At 38.7% G+C, this 16,912-nt stretch overlaps 1 protein-coding gene across 3 annotated transcripts in view; it reads left to right on the forward strand.

The window, feature by feature from the left end:
• gpc5a (glypican 5a) overlaps positions 1-16,912 on the forward strand; it is a 365,485-nt gene that overhangs the window by 119,303 nt on the left and 229,270 nt on the right. For all 3 annotated transcript variants that reach the window (XM_088913593.1, XM_088913596.1, XM_088913595.1), the window contains exon 6: positions 16,088-16,208. In XM_088913593.1, the coding sequence (XP_088769719.1) occupies positions 16,088-16,208 (121 nt within the window). The remainder of the gene's footprint in view (positions 1-16,087; positions 16,209-16,912) is intronic.

A 16,912-nucleotide genomic window follows, 5' to 3' on the forward strand; every position in this document is an offset into this window, starting at 1 on the left:
TGTAAAACAATCTGCACTGCTCTCAGACTAATGGTCACAAAATATTTAAGACAAATTTGGCGCAAACCATATCAATGCATCTGATAGGATAATGTTTAATTTCCAAAACTTGTATTAATAAATTATTAATAAATAACAGACTATTATGTTATTAATAAATTATATGACATGTATATATGTCAGCTCTATGCTTTGCATTCCTTATCACAATATACAGTATATTGGTTTATATATTTCTCTAGGTATATACCAGTTCCAATGTCCATAATCTCCTTCATTGATACTGTGTATGGTGATGTTGTTTACAGAATACCTTATAAAATTGTTCTTGTAAACTTAATGCTTTATACCATTCCACACAATTGATCATTGGTGTCCCCAGGCTCACTCATCATTGTGATCATTAAACTTTGATTAATCCTTTCCATCCCAGATGACCACTTCACTGGCTTAATCTAAATTATAACTCTTTAACTGGGAAAACACCTTTGTATCTTCATAATTCTTTGCAGTTACCTGCATCCATTTTTCTCAAATAGAATCGCCAAAGCTGTTGTTTTTTTCAGTACTTTGTGTGATTAAATGTAGTTGTACCAAGTAAATGTTTTTGTTTTTTTTTTAAACTGGAGAATAAGCCAATCACAAAGTATAGAAATGGCAGATGACTACTGTGTATCTACAGTATTACTGATTTTAAAACTAACTTAGAATGTTAACATTCACCTGTATAAAAAGAGCAAAAAATAGTTTTTAAGTCTTTTTTGTCTCTGATATGCTGATTATTTTTAATGATCTTTAGTAATGATAATTATGCTGCATTTTGGTATACTTGCACCTGTTGGAGGACCCAGGGACTTTGTCTATCCCTGGGTCAAGCCCAAGTAAAAAGAAAATAAATAAAACTGAGTGCATATTTCACTGCAACCTTTTTCTTTGGACATGATGATGTTCATGTTGTGTTGTTATGAGCCATGTGATCCTGTGAAAAACATAAGATACTGTACTTTTGTGGGTATTAATAGCGTCTCCATAAGCATGCAGATTAGAACCAATGGCATAGAATAGGACAATTATTAAATCCTGAAATACCGTGTTCCCATTGGTTGCTGTTGTGGTTACAGTAAGTCTATGTGTCTTCTGATTTCTGTCTTGTCTAAACAATATTAATTTTTCAGCACTCCTTCATTGTATACAGCAAAAAGATCCTTTAAAAAGTGATCATGTGTATAGTAGATGACATTGGAGCATATGTTTAGGGTACACACAATGTAACCACAGTAGCCCATACTTAGAAATATCATGAAATGTTAAGAGTTGCAAAAGAAACCATCTTATGAATGTAAAATCTATCAATTTTATGTATTTTATCACTATAATATCATAATTATTTTGTAGAGTAGCACTGATTATATTTATGACGGGACACCAGTACATCACAGGGCATACACAGATGCATAAACGCACATAATCACACTAGGGACTATTTCCCAGAAGCCAATTAACCTGCCAGTGTATCTTTCTACAGTGGAGGGGAAACTGGAGCAAAGGAGGAAACCCACTCAAACATGGGGAGAAGATAAGAAGTCCACAAAAATAGTACCCCAGATTCAGAATTTAACCCATGGCCTGAGTCCTGCAAGGCAGCAACACTAAACACTGTGCAACCACATTCCAGACCACTACAGCTACATGTATATTCCAAAAGCTCACTAGGCCAGATGTTCTGTTTCCCAAATAATTGATTTATCAGTAAGACAGTCGAGACTTTATAATTCATTTAACAATGGAACTATTTTAATATGTGGGTATTTGCTTGTTATGCCTTCCGGTATGTTGGGGCAGGAACATCCTGTTGCTGTTACCGTAACAGTAGTTTTTTACAGGACAGGGTTGTTAGCATTGTGCCCAACCTCCAACATGGAGGACCCGTCGCCCACACAAACCCACTACCCTGAGATTATGAGCCTCGTGCTCTACCAACAGAGCTAGTTGGGGCCCTGTTTAAATATGTTGAATATTTAATATGTTGATGTTACAATGGTATTAATAGTAAAATTATTAAAACTATTTTCATCAGGTGTGTATATTAATAAATCACTAAAAGTAAAGCAACCTTTCATTCTAAGGACAAAATGTTAAAAATGTTAAAGTATTAAATGATCTGTAATTGCCAATTATTCCATTTCCTACTTATTACTCAATTTCTCTATTTAAAGCTGGAGCCCTGCTTCAAAAGCACTCCATCCTTGTCCTTTTCACCTCCTTTTAGTTCTCACATTGGCCCTTTTTTCTCCGGTTCCATTTTTATTTTTACTCCGTACTGTCTATTCCTGATCTCCGGTTCTCAAGGCAGATGCCTCAGCAGGCTCTCCAGGTGGTCATCTCACCCTGGATCCTGAAGCCCATTTGCACCCCAGGCTGTGATTCTTGATGCCAGGATTCCGTTCTGAAGTCAAATTCCTGTTCTCCCACGAGCTGGGCATCAGGATTCCATTCCAAGACTGAGATACCCGAGCATCCTCCTTTTTTTCTGGGAGCACGGCACAGGATTACGCTCCGTAGCCGAGGCTGCCCAATTCCGTTGATGGGCTGTTTCGAGATCCCTGGACTGGATGCTGACGCTGCGGCAGTCTGCTCAGATTCCAATCCAGAGCACTCCAGTTCCAGGATTGCACTGTGCACCGCGGCATTTGAACTGGACTGCATGGAGACATCAGGTCTCTGCTGGAAATCCTGGACTTTCCTCAGCTGGCCTGCCTTCCCCATGGTTCCTTCCACATCCACAAGGCAGTTTCTGTCATCCAGGACCCCAGGGCTCTCTCCGTGCAGTTCTGAACTCTGTTCAAGTTCCTGATGGCATTCCCAGACCTTTGTCCTGGACTCTCTTGACTTTTTCTGAGCTTGCATCTCTTCCAGGAGGCACCTCCCACCATCCGGGACCCCAGGGCTCTCCTCGTTCAGCCCTGTACCGCTGCTCTAGCTCTGACTGTTGGGTTTCTCCGGGCCTCCACACTGGGATCCCTGGACTCTTTCCCACTGGTCTCCCATCCCTGCAGTTCCATCATCATCCAGGACCCCCGAGCTTTGTCAATGCATCCCGTCACATCACCCACAGCCCAGTTTTGGGTCCTGTTCCCTGTCCCTCGCACTTTTTCTTTCTCTGCCTCCTCTTTGGGGTGGCGTCCTCTCTCAGTCAAGGGCTCTTTTCCTTCCCTCACTCTCCTGTTTCTCGGGCGGTCTGGGTTCTATTCTTTCTTTCTCATTTTTTCCCTAGTCTCTCAGTGACCCAGCAGAGGCTTCTATTCCATTCTCGGGGGCCAGTCATCCTGTATCCGCTCTATCTGTTTCAAACAGAAACAGCATTTCTGTTAAATCTTAGGACAGATCCAATGTCCAGAGGACTGGGTATCCAATTCTGATCACACCCAGGAGCTTCAGTCAGAGAGTGGACCTGGGAGACTTGGGAGTGCAAGCCTGGCCTGGTCTTGGAGGAGACTCCTGGGCCTTCTGACTGGACCACTGTGTGGGGGTTTCCTGCCTTGCCAGCTCTGTGAGGCCCCTCCTCTCAGTAAAGCCTCTGGGGACAATTACAGCTTTGACTTGAGGAGACTTCTTTTTTCTGTCCCAAGCGTCAGCCTGTGGGCTTGCCGTCCCACACCCCTAGCCAATTGGAGGGCGGCCTTCCAGATCTTTCTGGCCCCTTTCCTTCTGGGGAATTGGTAGCAGATTCCCAGAGCCGAGGGTCTCAGATTCCGGTCTGTGGGCTGGGATGAGCAGTCTATTGCGGCTGGCACTTTGACATCTCAACATCTCTCTTTAGTCACCAGGGATCCAGACAGCTGGCATCTCCCAGGCTGTTGTGTTTCTCTTTTTGCTGACCAGCTGCGGCCATCCCTGCTCCGCCTGTCAGCTCTGTTTTTTTTCTTTTTCTTTTCCATTAATGTCCGGCCTGGGCTGATTAAACCCCACCTGCCAGTAATTAATTATTGTATGTTCACCTTTCCCATTTTCCCGGAGCATTCTAGCCCTCAGTCAATCGTGTCTCCTTGAGTATTCCACCACTTTCTTGTAACTTGGGCTCTGATGCATCCCCACATTAATGGCAGTAACTGGCCATGGTGTTACAATGTCACAGTATGAGGTTATTGTTATTAATTATTATGAAGATAGTGTGTTTTTTGGGTTGCTAAAGTATGTTTTATCTCATCAATATAATTCTTGAAGTATGGATAAAATTCGTTCATATGTGGAATAATGAAATTTCAAACTCGCCTTTAAATCTTATAATTGAAATATACTGTATAACCAGCTCAGTTATGTTAACATGCCCATTTTACATGATGGGATTAATTGTGCTGAATGAGTAAACAGTTTATTTGCATTGATCATATTAATCCAGCTTTTTGATTTAAAAATCATTCATTTCTTGTATTGGCTCCTGTGGTAATCATACTAATTGTTATAGACTCAGGCTGCACATAATACTCCAGAGTATTACGACAATCTGTTATGAAAAGCAACACATCTCTTCACTTGTTCCTTAGAATCAGTGGCAGACATTAGAGTTTAAAGTAAGGATAGGCAATTGAGTTGATTAAATGAGTACAAAAAGACTGTACATAGGAACCAAGGAATCTTTCTGAAGATACCAAAAGGGTATCATATCATCTTTTATGTTATTTTACTTCTGTTTCTCTATTGCCTTTTGTGATATATTGGCATGACAATAGGCATTAAAACAAAATGCATGTAGCTTAATTGTAGATGAGTTTTGATAAAAAGCTCGGTACATGTAAAGGGTGTCAGGAGAGAAGATTATTGGGCTGACAGGTGCCTGTTTTACATTTGAAAGATAACTAAAAATATTGAGAAGAACAACCCTTGTTGCCCCTCTATTCAAGATAACACTGATTACCTTGGTGATTTGGTGAATTGTTTGAGAATCTCTTGGTTTCACTGCCTCATATACACTGTCTATCATTTATTTGTTTAAAAGCACTTTAGCTTCAGTGTTTTTTTTATTTTAACGGTTGAAATTGCATGAGTAGGGCAGCATGGTGGCACAGTGCTAAATTATTGGTAATCATTGCTAAATCACAGTGCTGGATTCAATTCCAAGACCAGAGATGCTATCTGTGTGTAGTTTATATGTTCAGTAAATGTTTTCATGGGTTTTCTTCAGGTGCTCCGGTTCTTAGCACAGTTCAAACACACACTAGTAGTTTAATTGGGTTCTGGAAAAACTGGATCTGGTTATGAGTGTTTAAATGTCTGTGTGTCTGCTCTGTGATGTACTGGTGTCCCATCCAGGGTTTACTCTGCTACATTTTTTTTGCTATGATAGGCTCTGTCTCACCTGTGCCCCTGAATTGGACAAAACAGTTAGAAAATGAATGGATGGGTATTGCATTAGTATTCTAAATGTCTTGGAGATCATTCGATATTTAATCCATTATGTTGTCTTTCTCTGAGTCTATGTAATCCCTGATTGATTGGAATTACATCCAGGCATCAATTTCAAATTTCCAGCTTGCTGTTTCTTAGAGACATACAGTAATTCTTTACTTGTAGTATAGTTTGGATTTTTTCAAGCTGAAAAGTAAATCTTCAATAAATAAATCATTTTCTACATGGTACAGCTGGATGTTAGTATATTGTTATTATTTTTATGTTTTGTGGAGACCTTCAGTTTTTATCTTCTAAAGCAATTGGAATAATGAATAATGTCCACCCCAACATTTATTGACCCTTCATTTTGTAACAGTGTTAGAAGTATGCAAGTTAATTTATCTCTCTGCTTTTCTTTTTCAAATACATCGTTTTGTGTTATTGCTACAAATCTTGATGTTAAGACAAATTTTCTGTGACTTAATTCTACTCAGACATGTCTACTGTGTATCTCTTTTTAAATTTTAAAATACTTTTATCTTTTCCAAGACCTCAGTTCTACTACATAAGCCTCTGTTAGCCCATAACAAACTGGAATTACAGGTACTATGATTAAAAGTTTCACTTAGTTAATTTCATAAAACCCTGCTTCTTTTCAGCCCGTGCCTTAAATATTTATTTATACTGCTTTTTAGACATAGTATTTTCTCAGGGTTCTTGGTTATTTCTCAGTGTTGACTTCATCACATACTTTAGATCTTTTTTGTACTATTACTTTGAATCCACAGTCCTTGACGTAACATTCTAAATTTTCCTCACTTTATGTTTTTGTGATATACATTTTAGATTTTTTCATTATGCATCAGATATAACATATTTAATTAAATTTTCCATTTCCCGAAGAATTAGTTGGTATTACCGAAATTTTGAATAGTACTGTATACACCTCTGTATATATGTATATTCATAATTATAGTGGAGGCTGAAGGTGTTAGTTGTTATCATTTCTAGAGTTTTGTGCACATGAAACAAATAATTTAATGCTTACATCAATATACAGTATTTGTTAATTGTATATGTGTATACTTTGATTAAATTAATAGGGCATCACAAGAGGGTTTACATGAAGAGACATGATGCATTACTGGGTTTCTCAGGAAAAAAAATAAGAGCAGATGGTTGTTCTTTTTTAACATAGAGATCATATTCATCATGCTGCACTTAGCTTAGGACAATTATTTTTTTAAGAGCCGTAGGCTTGACTTTGTGAGAGACAGAAGATATGATCAAAACATAAAATACAAACTAAAACACAAAATACTGAAGTACAATGCATAGACTTAGTCTCCACATTTGAATACCATCTCAATGTTTTGAATTGACTTGAAAGCTGCTGCTGCCGGACAAAAATACCTGGTTTCCAAATATAGAAAAAAGAACATCTATAAGTCAGAGAAACCCCAACGCATGGAAACACTGAATATTGTCCTAAAATAAGGTACTGCACATTTAAATTTTACATATTCAATTTTATTTTAGGCATGTTTTGTAAATGTTTTATATTATCAGGTTGAATTCACATATTTCAAAAGCAGAAGAAGATTCAGATTTTTTTTTAGATTTTTTGGGGGTTTAACTGTGCAGTAGCTTTTATATGAGCCAAGATAGTTGATTGCATTAACTTGATAAACTCATCCTCTGGTGTTTATTTTGTTTGATAGGATTACGTTATGTCACTGAGGGTAGAAAGCAGATTATGGGAGGCTGATACCTGTCAGATAGGATAGACCTGAGTGATAACAGGAAGGATAGAAGCAGTGATGATGTTGAATAATTTGGGTGTTAGAGCCACAACAAAAATACCATATTTAAAAAAACAGGTACATTCAAACAGTAGATCAGGAGTTTCCAACCTTTTTTGTTGAGAGCTACAGGAGATTAATAAAATAAATCCTGAGCTACATGTACTCAAAATGTATTGATTGATGATTGTAAAGTAAACATTTAACAATTATAAAATAATTTAATAATCTGTCTTAAAAATGATGGAGTCCACTGAAGTGTGGAATTCAGCTTGTATGTTGAGAGGGCAAACTATGTGGAATTATTAAGATGCGTATCAGTCAGATGGGTTTGGTATTTTGATTTGTTTGAATTCATGTCAGAAAAGGCAGACTCATCAAGATATATGGGGCAAAATTATAGTGCTGTTGTGAGGATGTTACTTGTCTGTATCCACATGAGTCCAAAATCAGTAACAGTTTTAGATGTACTGTAGATAATAATAATAATTGCTTACACTTATATAGCACTGTTCTGGACACTCCGCTCAAAGCGCTTTACAGGTAATGGGGACTCCCCTCCACTACCACCAATGTGCAGCATCCACCTGAATGATGCGACGGCAGCCATAGTGCGCCAGAACACTCACCACACATTAGCTATCAGTGGGGAGGAAAGCAGAGTAATGTAGCCAATTCATAGAGGGGGATTATTAGGAGGCCATGATTGGTAAGAGCCAATGGGAATTTGGCCAGGTCGCCGGGGTTACACCCCTACTCTTTACGAGAAACGCCCTGGGATTTTTAATGACCACAGAGAGTCAGGACCTCGGTTTTACGTCTCATCCGAAGGACGGCGCCTGTTTACAGTATAGTGTCCCCGTCACTATACTGGGGGATTAGGACCCACATGGACCTCAGGGTGAGCGCTCCCTGCTGGCCCCACTAACACTTCTTCCAGCAGCAACCTTAGTTTTTTCCCAGGAGGTCTCCTATCCAGGTACTGACCAAGCTCACACCTGGATGGATGTCACTTTCCACAAATATGAAAAAAAAGTGGATATCCATTTCCAATACTACCCAATCCGGGTTACATAGTGAACTTGTTCATACATTACACTAACATCAATTTCCAAGGTGTTTGAAGTAAACATCATGCACGATTCCAATGCTTAAAATCAAGAAAAACATTAAATCTTATCCTGAATATCAGGCCAAGTCAGTAGGGTACTGTACAGTAGGGTCTCGACATTCGCAAAAGGTTCGTTGCCGAGCCAAATTTGCCTACTGCAAAACTAAGTCCACCCATATACTGTCACATAGTTATACAGTATATATAGTATATATGACATAAGTAACCCTGTCCTATATGATATTTAAAGTATTAATGCTTTGACTTTAAGTTAATTTAAGTAAAGTTAATGAACTAAAAAAAATAACAGTAATCACAAACTTATTGATCAGCTAAAATAAACAGCACATATCCCTCCTCTGCTTCCAGCCTGCACTTTTTCTCTCTGCCTCTGTGATAAGAACGCCACACTCCAATGAAACTGTCAGTGAGCCTGTAAAATTGTCTCCAGTCTGTCATTCCCCACCATGCTGACACACCCGGGAGCTTTCATTACAATATAAAAACTTCATGTTGCGAAGCAGATGCTCTGTAGTACGTACTTTGGCAGGTGGCAGTGAGTGGCTCACCAGCTAGATTCATCTTGCAATCTTAGTCTGTTGCGCAGCTAATGTGGAAGTTCAGCTTGGTTTCACCCTGTTCTACTCTTCCCATATAGGACCTCATCGGCTAGAACGAAATGCAAGTAAGCAAATTTGCAAATGTTAAATCTGCAGATGTTGAGACCCTACTGTCCTTGCATTTTACCCAGGAGACCTGCCTTGGCTTTGTTTACTACCAGCATTTGAAGCACTGAAGGAAAATGTTGCATTTGTCTTGCATTTGTAATCTAAAGGTTAAGTTATGATTTGAACCACATTATGTTTGTAATTGCCATTTCTTTCCCTTTTTATTCACAGCTTAGGCTGTTCACTTCTTATGTCACATCTTTCAGACAGACATTCATTGTCTGTTATTTGGGTGGTACTTTCATTTCTCAGCTGCATGAAAACTTTGTTTTTAGAGACAAGGGAAATAAAAACAACACTTAGCCACTGGTCCTCAGTGTGTAGAAAACCATTGCTAAACATGGATTAACATCTCACTGAAAACATATGTACATTGATGATTTTGGAAGACTTTTGCACAATCAAAACTAATTTTAATAACCAAGAAATGAGGGTAATCAAAGTCTGCTTTGTAATTTTACAATGAAACTTATCATGATGCCTACCCATTATTGGTACCCCATTTGTTGTTATTGATATTAGCTGCCCAGTTGGCACATTCCTTTTGATAAAATAATTGTTAAGCACATTAAACATTTTTGTTCCCCCACTTATGACTTTCAAAGCAACAGTGTCAAGATTTCCACTTAAATGGTGAAGACTTCAACAATATTTGAAGTAAATAGTGTAGCGGCGAGGCTTAATAATAAGGCAGAATTAAGTGTTTCTGAGCTTCCCAAATGAGGCCCCATTTCTCTGTTCATCTCTGTGGTGCAGCCACAGAGAGACCATTAGTGCAGGGTGATTTAAGGTTTCCTAGGACAGCTCCCAAAGGGGGATGCACTTAGCTAAGTCTGGCTATCATGATCAATGGTCATCCATTGGCGCCTATCTGTCTAGGGAGTGCCAGTTGGACATCTGGACTGCATTCCTAAGTGTCAGGAGTAAGTGACTCATATCTCACCTTGATCAACCAATCAGGGACTGGTAGGGCCGAGTAACCCACGTGGGACTCTGATGCCCATGGAACTTTCAGCCAATGAATGAGCTGAAGTTCCTCCAGGTAAAAACAGGCAACACAGAGAGCCTGGGAGATTCAGATTCAGATTCGGGAGATTCAGTAAGATTCTGGAGAGGATTCTGTGGACTGTTCTAAAGGGAATTCAAAGGAGAATTCCAGGGCAGGATGGCCCAGGAGCAGAAGGCTCCCAAGGGCAGGACATTCTCGCAGCGCGCCTCCTGACCATCCTGAGACTCAGCCCGGACAACCACGGAACGGCCAGTGTGTCCGAGTGCCAGAACTTTCCTTTGTTCTAAGAGTCTAGAGTGGAGGTTGCCAGAGAGTAACCAGCAGCAGGCCTCGTGAACAGGTCAGAACTGTGGACAACTGAATCACTATTCAGAACTAGCTCTTCATCAGGAACGAACCGGTCCTCTTCCTGACTTGCTGGGACCCACAGTCATCTTTTCTCCTGTGCACAAACTTTGCTAGTTAAAACCAACACTAACTAGCCGGCCAGTGAGCATCTGCAGCGCACCGTCGGAAGCCGCACAGCACAGCCTGGCACGGAGCCAGAGAGCGCGGATTGGACAGCAACAGCCTGCAACTGTTTTTGTGCCCGCAGGAGATCTGAATCCCCAGAGATTGGATGAGTATTCAACTTCACTGCATTACAGCTCGAGAATTCAATTGTTATCCCAACCAGTTGATATCAATTTAATTCCTAAGAGTTGTGTACTTGTTTTGAGTATCTAATGTAGAAGTTATAACCAAGTTCATTTATGAAACGGTCTTAATGAATGATATACTGAACGTATGTCCTCTTGATGTGTAACTCTTCGTAACTGATTGAATATATACCTTTTGTATTCTGATAACCCTCTCGATAAGATCTGTTAGGTTTATATGCATATTCTATGTATTAATAAATGTATCCTCGTGTATTAGTACCTGTGCGTGTGCGTTGTTTGAGTTATGTCGCATGGTTGGATTCTAAAGCCATCAAAAGAATCAACTTTGTGATTTACTGCTACAATTGATAATTGTCTCAGTAAATGCCCAAACCCTACAGAACTGGTGCCTTCAGAGAGCCACAACGTTACATATTTGGCGTCCCTGAACGGCTATGAAACACTACAATAGAAATAACTTGCACTTGAACAATAACTGTTCCATTGCATTGGATACCATTCTTGCTGTGCACTCTGTCTCTAACTGCACTTTAGAACATAGAAAAATAATTTCAAACCTGTCGGTGAAGTCTTTAAATTCTTCTAGATTATTGGAAATAAATATCACAGTGTTCTTAACATCTGTAAAATCTGCTTTGTTTTCGGTCTAACAAATAACAGCTTTATTACTACAATAACCTTCTTCACTGGTTTAGTAAATATACAACTTCTATACTTGTCATGCTGGGTTCAGTTAACTTTTTTAACACAGGCTTCATTTATCATGTAGGAAAGTCTTTTTTTCAGAATTATTACATTGTGTTGAAAAATGCTTGCGGACAATTCTCTTTGTTCAATGACAGCTTTCACAATGAAGATGAGATATAAACACTTGTTTTTAACACATAAAAAACCCTCCTTAATTAAAATTGCTTATTTATTGACAGACCTGCCTCTCCATTCATGATACCAATGGTAGCAAATTATGCTCCTTAATATTGATTTGCATTGTTACTGTACATCCCAAAATCCATGGTTAGGTTACTTCTATATTTTCAAAGCTTAAGGCAAGCTGCTCATTGGAAGAGAGAGCTACCAGTTGACTGTGACTGAACTGTTAGTGACCCCTGATCCACACCGTTCAGCTGTATTTATGTATTTTGATTCATTTGATTATTTATGAGACAGATGTCAGTTCTAATCTAGACATGCCCTTCTAAACAATGAAAGATTCAAGGAACATTATTGGTAAATGGTCTGAGATTTCTCTTGCATTGTTTCCTTCAAGGGTTAAGTAAATATTTAATTAAAAACATTAAAAACAATAACAGATTGGTGAATATATTGTACACTGAACATAATGTTTTTGAATGTTAAAGTTAATTGAACTGTGTGTCTGCATATTTTCAATCTGACAACACTGGATCTTTTCTAGCCCCTGGGGAATTTCATATCAAATAGCTGTTTCCGTCACTCAAGTGACAGAGAACATAAAATAAAGAGTATTACTTAAAATGTTTGTTTTTGAAGCAGTACAGTAGTACAGTGGAACATGTCAAGGAAATGTTTTCAATAAAGGTAGCTGCCGTTCTCATTTTTAAAGGTCTGTAGGGTTATTTGAAAACTTGCTGTGCATGAAACATACATTGCCCATCCTCAATTTGTTATTCAGATCAAAAGTGGTTTGGAATCTAGCTTTGAAATAAGTTCTAATACATACATGAAGCCTAGTTTTGCAATTAAAATAATAGAATATGGCAAGCTTGAAAAGGATAGCCTCAAAACCTTCAATGCATAACACGCTCCTACTCTGTATTGTGCTTGATGGAGTTAAAGGATGACACAGGAACTGAATCATTTTATTCACTGGGACTTCAGAAAAGGATAGAACTTACATCATAGGAATTCTGCATTCACATCCACCTGCTGTCATTGCTTATGCAGAAACATTAAACATAAACCAATGTACAAATGTACATTAAACATAAACCATAAATTATATTATATATTCAGTTAAAATATGTAACTCACATACATACTGCATCATGTTCTCTAATTCACTATGTACTTTTCAAGTTAGACCCCCACTTATATTTCGCATCAATATGGAATAAACAATGCTTGCCTATAGTGAAAAATGAAATAATATCAGAGAAATTGCATTATCATCATCATAAATAATAATTAAGATGCAGAAATGACTTTCCTCTATGAGGTCTTCAAGAGAGATATCAAAATGCAAATCCACCATTCATACTACAGTCAGTTTTTCTCTGCACCCAGAGCACAGTAACCTCAGCTTTTATGCAATTCAAATTCATGAACCACATGCATGCCTCACACTCATGTAACCGGATTGCACATATTTTGAAAATAAAATACTCAGTGCATAATCCCATTACTTTACATGCTTTTGTAATATTTAGCTTCACATGCATTATTTAACATGTATTATTTGTTATTTAAATAATTTTGTTAAAAAAGGGGATGATAAAATTGTAAAGTAAGAAATTATCAAATAAATACAAACATACGGTCCTGACACCAGTTTGCAAGCAAATTACAAAGATTTATGATATGTTTACCCACTAAAATCGGGGAATACTACTGTAGGCATATCAAAGCACAGGAATTCTTTATTCTCCAGCACAGTTATGGGGTAATGACTGGATGGTTTAATAACATTTTTTATTATTTTTTATTACCCCGGCGTCCTGGCCATATTTCCCATTGGCCCTTACCAATCGTGGCCTCCTAATGATCCCCATCTATGAATTGGCTTCATTACTCTGCTCTCCTCCCCACTAATAGCTGATGTGTGGTGAGCGTTCTGACGCATTATGGCTGCTGTCGCGTCATCCAGGTGGATGCTGCACATTGGTGGTGGTGGAGGGGAGTCCCCATTACCTGTAAAGCGCTTTGAGTGGAGTGTCCAGAAAAGTGCTATATAAGTGTAAGCAATTATTATTATTATTATTATTATTATAATCACAGAATGTTTCACATTTATTATTTACAGACATTTACAGATCCTGCCTCCTACAGAAATAGAACATTTTTGTGATAAACACCTTAAATAGCAGGGGGAACCTGCTTCATATTAAGCAAAATTATGCAGTTCAAGACTAAATCTCTCTCATTAAACTGATGTTAACAAATTAATGGGAACCAATTTTTCTATTTTAAACAATGCATCATTAACCAAAATGAGATTCTAACCTGTGAATTCCAAAATATAGGAAACCAGAATTCCCTCTAATAAACAAAATAGCAAACCCTCTTATAAAGAGTACTGTTATCCTATTGTGTTCGGATTACCTAGACATAATCTACAGTAGGTGTTGTTTTTATTGCTTTCCTGCAGCGTCTCTCGGCCTAAGGTTACCCTGGGAAACTGGGGCATTCTCATGAGGATTCACTGTTTTCCAGGGCTTTCCACTCAGACCTTTCATCGGATCCATTCTAAATATTATTATCCCAATTATTAAATTCCCCCTTTTCCTTTATAATGCCAAGGCACCTGTGTTGCGGGGCTTCATCATTATTCCATTTTCCCTCTTACCTCCTCCCTGGCAGTATGTCTTAGCACAGCCCATGCTCTTCTGTTCCTGCAGGCTGATTTTTCAACGACTTTCTCGGACTGCTCCTCTGCCCTGGTACCTGGACCATACTCAGTTGGCTCCCACATTCCATTGATTGCCTGATCTCATTTAGGGGGCAGCATCTGTTGTCCCGTAATGAGGATTCCTCAGCAATTGCCCTCACTGAAAAAACCTAACCTGAATTGTGGCCACTTTCTCCAAATGCCCTCATTGCTCCTGCCTTCTCAGCTTCGCTTTGGGGCAGCCTTTTTCTTCCAGCATTTCAGGGCTCTTTTTTTCTCTATCACTTTTCTTTTTTGGGCTGCCTTGGCCACTTTTTCTATTCCCTTCCTAGCCACCAACCAGCGCCCCAGTGAAGTCTTCACCTCTCTTTCCTAGGGAGCCAGGCATTAGGAATCTGCTTGAAAACCGAATGAACGACACCTCATTAGCCTGAGCTCCCTGAGGATTCGTTTGTTCCCGGGCTCTGACTAGAAGCCTCCCCAGCAGCTGTACTGAAATGGGGCTCCGGAAGAAGAGAGGGGACTACAGGATGGGACACTTTTGTCCCCTGTTCCTAGCGGATGTCTACCCTGATTGGTCCAAAGGGCACTTGGGTATCCGATGCTGATTGCACCTGAGAGCTTCTGTTGGAGTAATGATCCTGGGAGACTAAGCTGATAAATTACACCTGGCCTGGTCTCAAGGAGACCCCCTATTAGCACTTCACTTTCCCTCCGTCCTGGAGTGCTCGATTCCCAACCAATCTGGTCTCTTTGAGTGTTTCCACCACTCTCTGGTTTCTTGCACTTGGGTCAAGTCCAATCACCACTCCTGCGGCTGCATTCAGCTTAGTTGTAACATGTTTCTGGTCTGTTTAAAAGAGGTAAACTCTCCCATGAGTCAATATTCTCTTTCTATGATGATTCCTCTCTTTCTCCTTTTTGCTTTTACTGTCTTGCTGCATTTGATCCTCCTTTGAGGCCTATTTCCTATGTATGTGCCATCCCCATGAAGGTTGGTTTAATGTATTTATTAAAAATGCTGTTTTTTGTGAGTTAACACATACAGGGCTGTTATAATTAGCATGTGAGTGACCTAAGAATTAAGAGCATGTGCAACTTTTATAGCTATACTATAAATCTAGTCCTCCATGTGTGCCATTCAAGGAAACTGTGTATTAGCTAGGAAATGTCAAGGATTGTCTGTGTAAGTTGACAAAATTGTAGTGTATATGGTGTCAGACATTAAAGGTGACTCCTTTCTGGGTAACCCTCTCACATTTGTCTCTAGGTGGCAATGGAAAATTGCAGTTTTTACACCATCATACCTCACATATCTGTTTTTCTCTTCTGTTTTTATTTGCTTTCTTCATAGTAATTTTACAATACTGGTCTGTTTTTATAGTAACAGCAAGTTATATTTGCAGATTATACCTCTTTTTTTGTAGCTCAGTAACAACTTCACATCTTTAGGTGTTTATTTAGATATTTTAGTTGTTTCTTAAATCACTCCAGTTCATCTTAGACCACTGCTCTAAAACTGAGTGGACATCTGGCAGGGAGAAATACATCCAAGGAGGGTATAACAACATGTGCATACATTTAAAAAATAATTTATTTTTATATAACAGTTAAATAAAAATACATGTATTATTGTCTGCACATATTTGTATTAGAATTAATAAAGTAAACAGAAATATATTATGCTTAAAATTTTGTTTAGCATCCACCAAAACATAGGTTACTAAACTTGTTTTTATTGTTCCTTGTCATACTGGAATCTATGACAAATAAGTAGTACTAGTTTTTCTGTTTTCTTTTCCAGTTACACCCTCCGAGTAGTTGGCAATGGCATTAAAGCTCAGATGGCCAACCCAGAAGTAAAAGTGAAAGGAACCGATCCTTTAATAAACCAGATCATTGATAAACTGAAGCACATCAATCAGGTGAGGCATTTTATCCACAATATATTAATGCAAGAGCAATTTTTTTGACAATGGGAGGTAAGTAAGAGGATTAAAATAAGGATGCTCCCTTGTCGTTGGCTTTAAATAGTTTACAGTATATAACCTTATACTGTATAATTCCCCAATCTACTAATCAGATAATGCCTGTTTTAACATCACTTTTTCAAATTATTACAATGTTGCCATTAGTTTAGTTTTTAAAAAATATGACTTTTCAGAACTCTTAATGTAAAGGTTTTGCGTTTTGAACATACTGGTAACAGCTATCTATGGAAGCCCGTTTCCGCCAGGGAGTAAAAAAAAATGCGCTATGGTACTGTATCTCGCAATTGCGACTTAGTATCTCAGAATTGCGACTTGGTATCTCAGAATTTCAACTTAGTATCTCAGAATTACGACTTAAAAACTCAGAATTATGACTTGAAAACTGGGTTCGAGCCAATGCAGTGAAGCATGAACTAGGGTGGGAGCGGCAAGGGCACAAGCCCTAGAATCTGAATCTGTTACAATAACAAAAGGACAGACAATGAAATGTGGGCTATTTCGAAGTCGCAAATGTGAGATATAAATTCTGAGTTTTTAAGTCGCAATTCTCCGTTTTCAAGTTGCAATTCTGAGATACTAAGTCTGAATTCTGAGATACTAAGTCGCAATTGCGAGATACCATAGCGCGTTTATTTTTA

The sequence above is a fragment of the Atractosteus spatula genome, chromosome 4 (genome assembly GCF_055471065.1).
Source record: "Atractosteus spatula isolate fAtrSpa1 chromosome 4, fAtrSpa1.hap1, whole genome shotgun sequence".
Lineage (NCBI taxonomy): Eukaryota > Metazoa > Chordata > Actinopteri > Semionotiformes > Lepisosteidae > Atractosteus > Atractosteus spatula.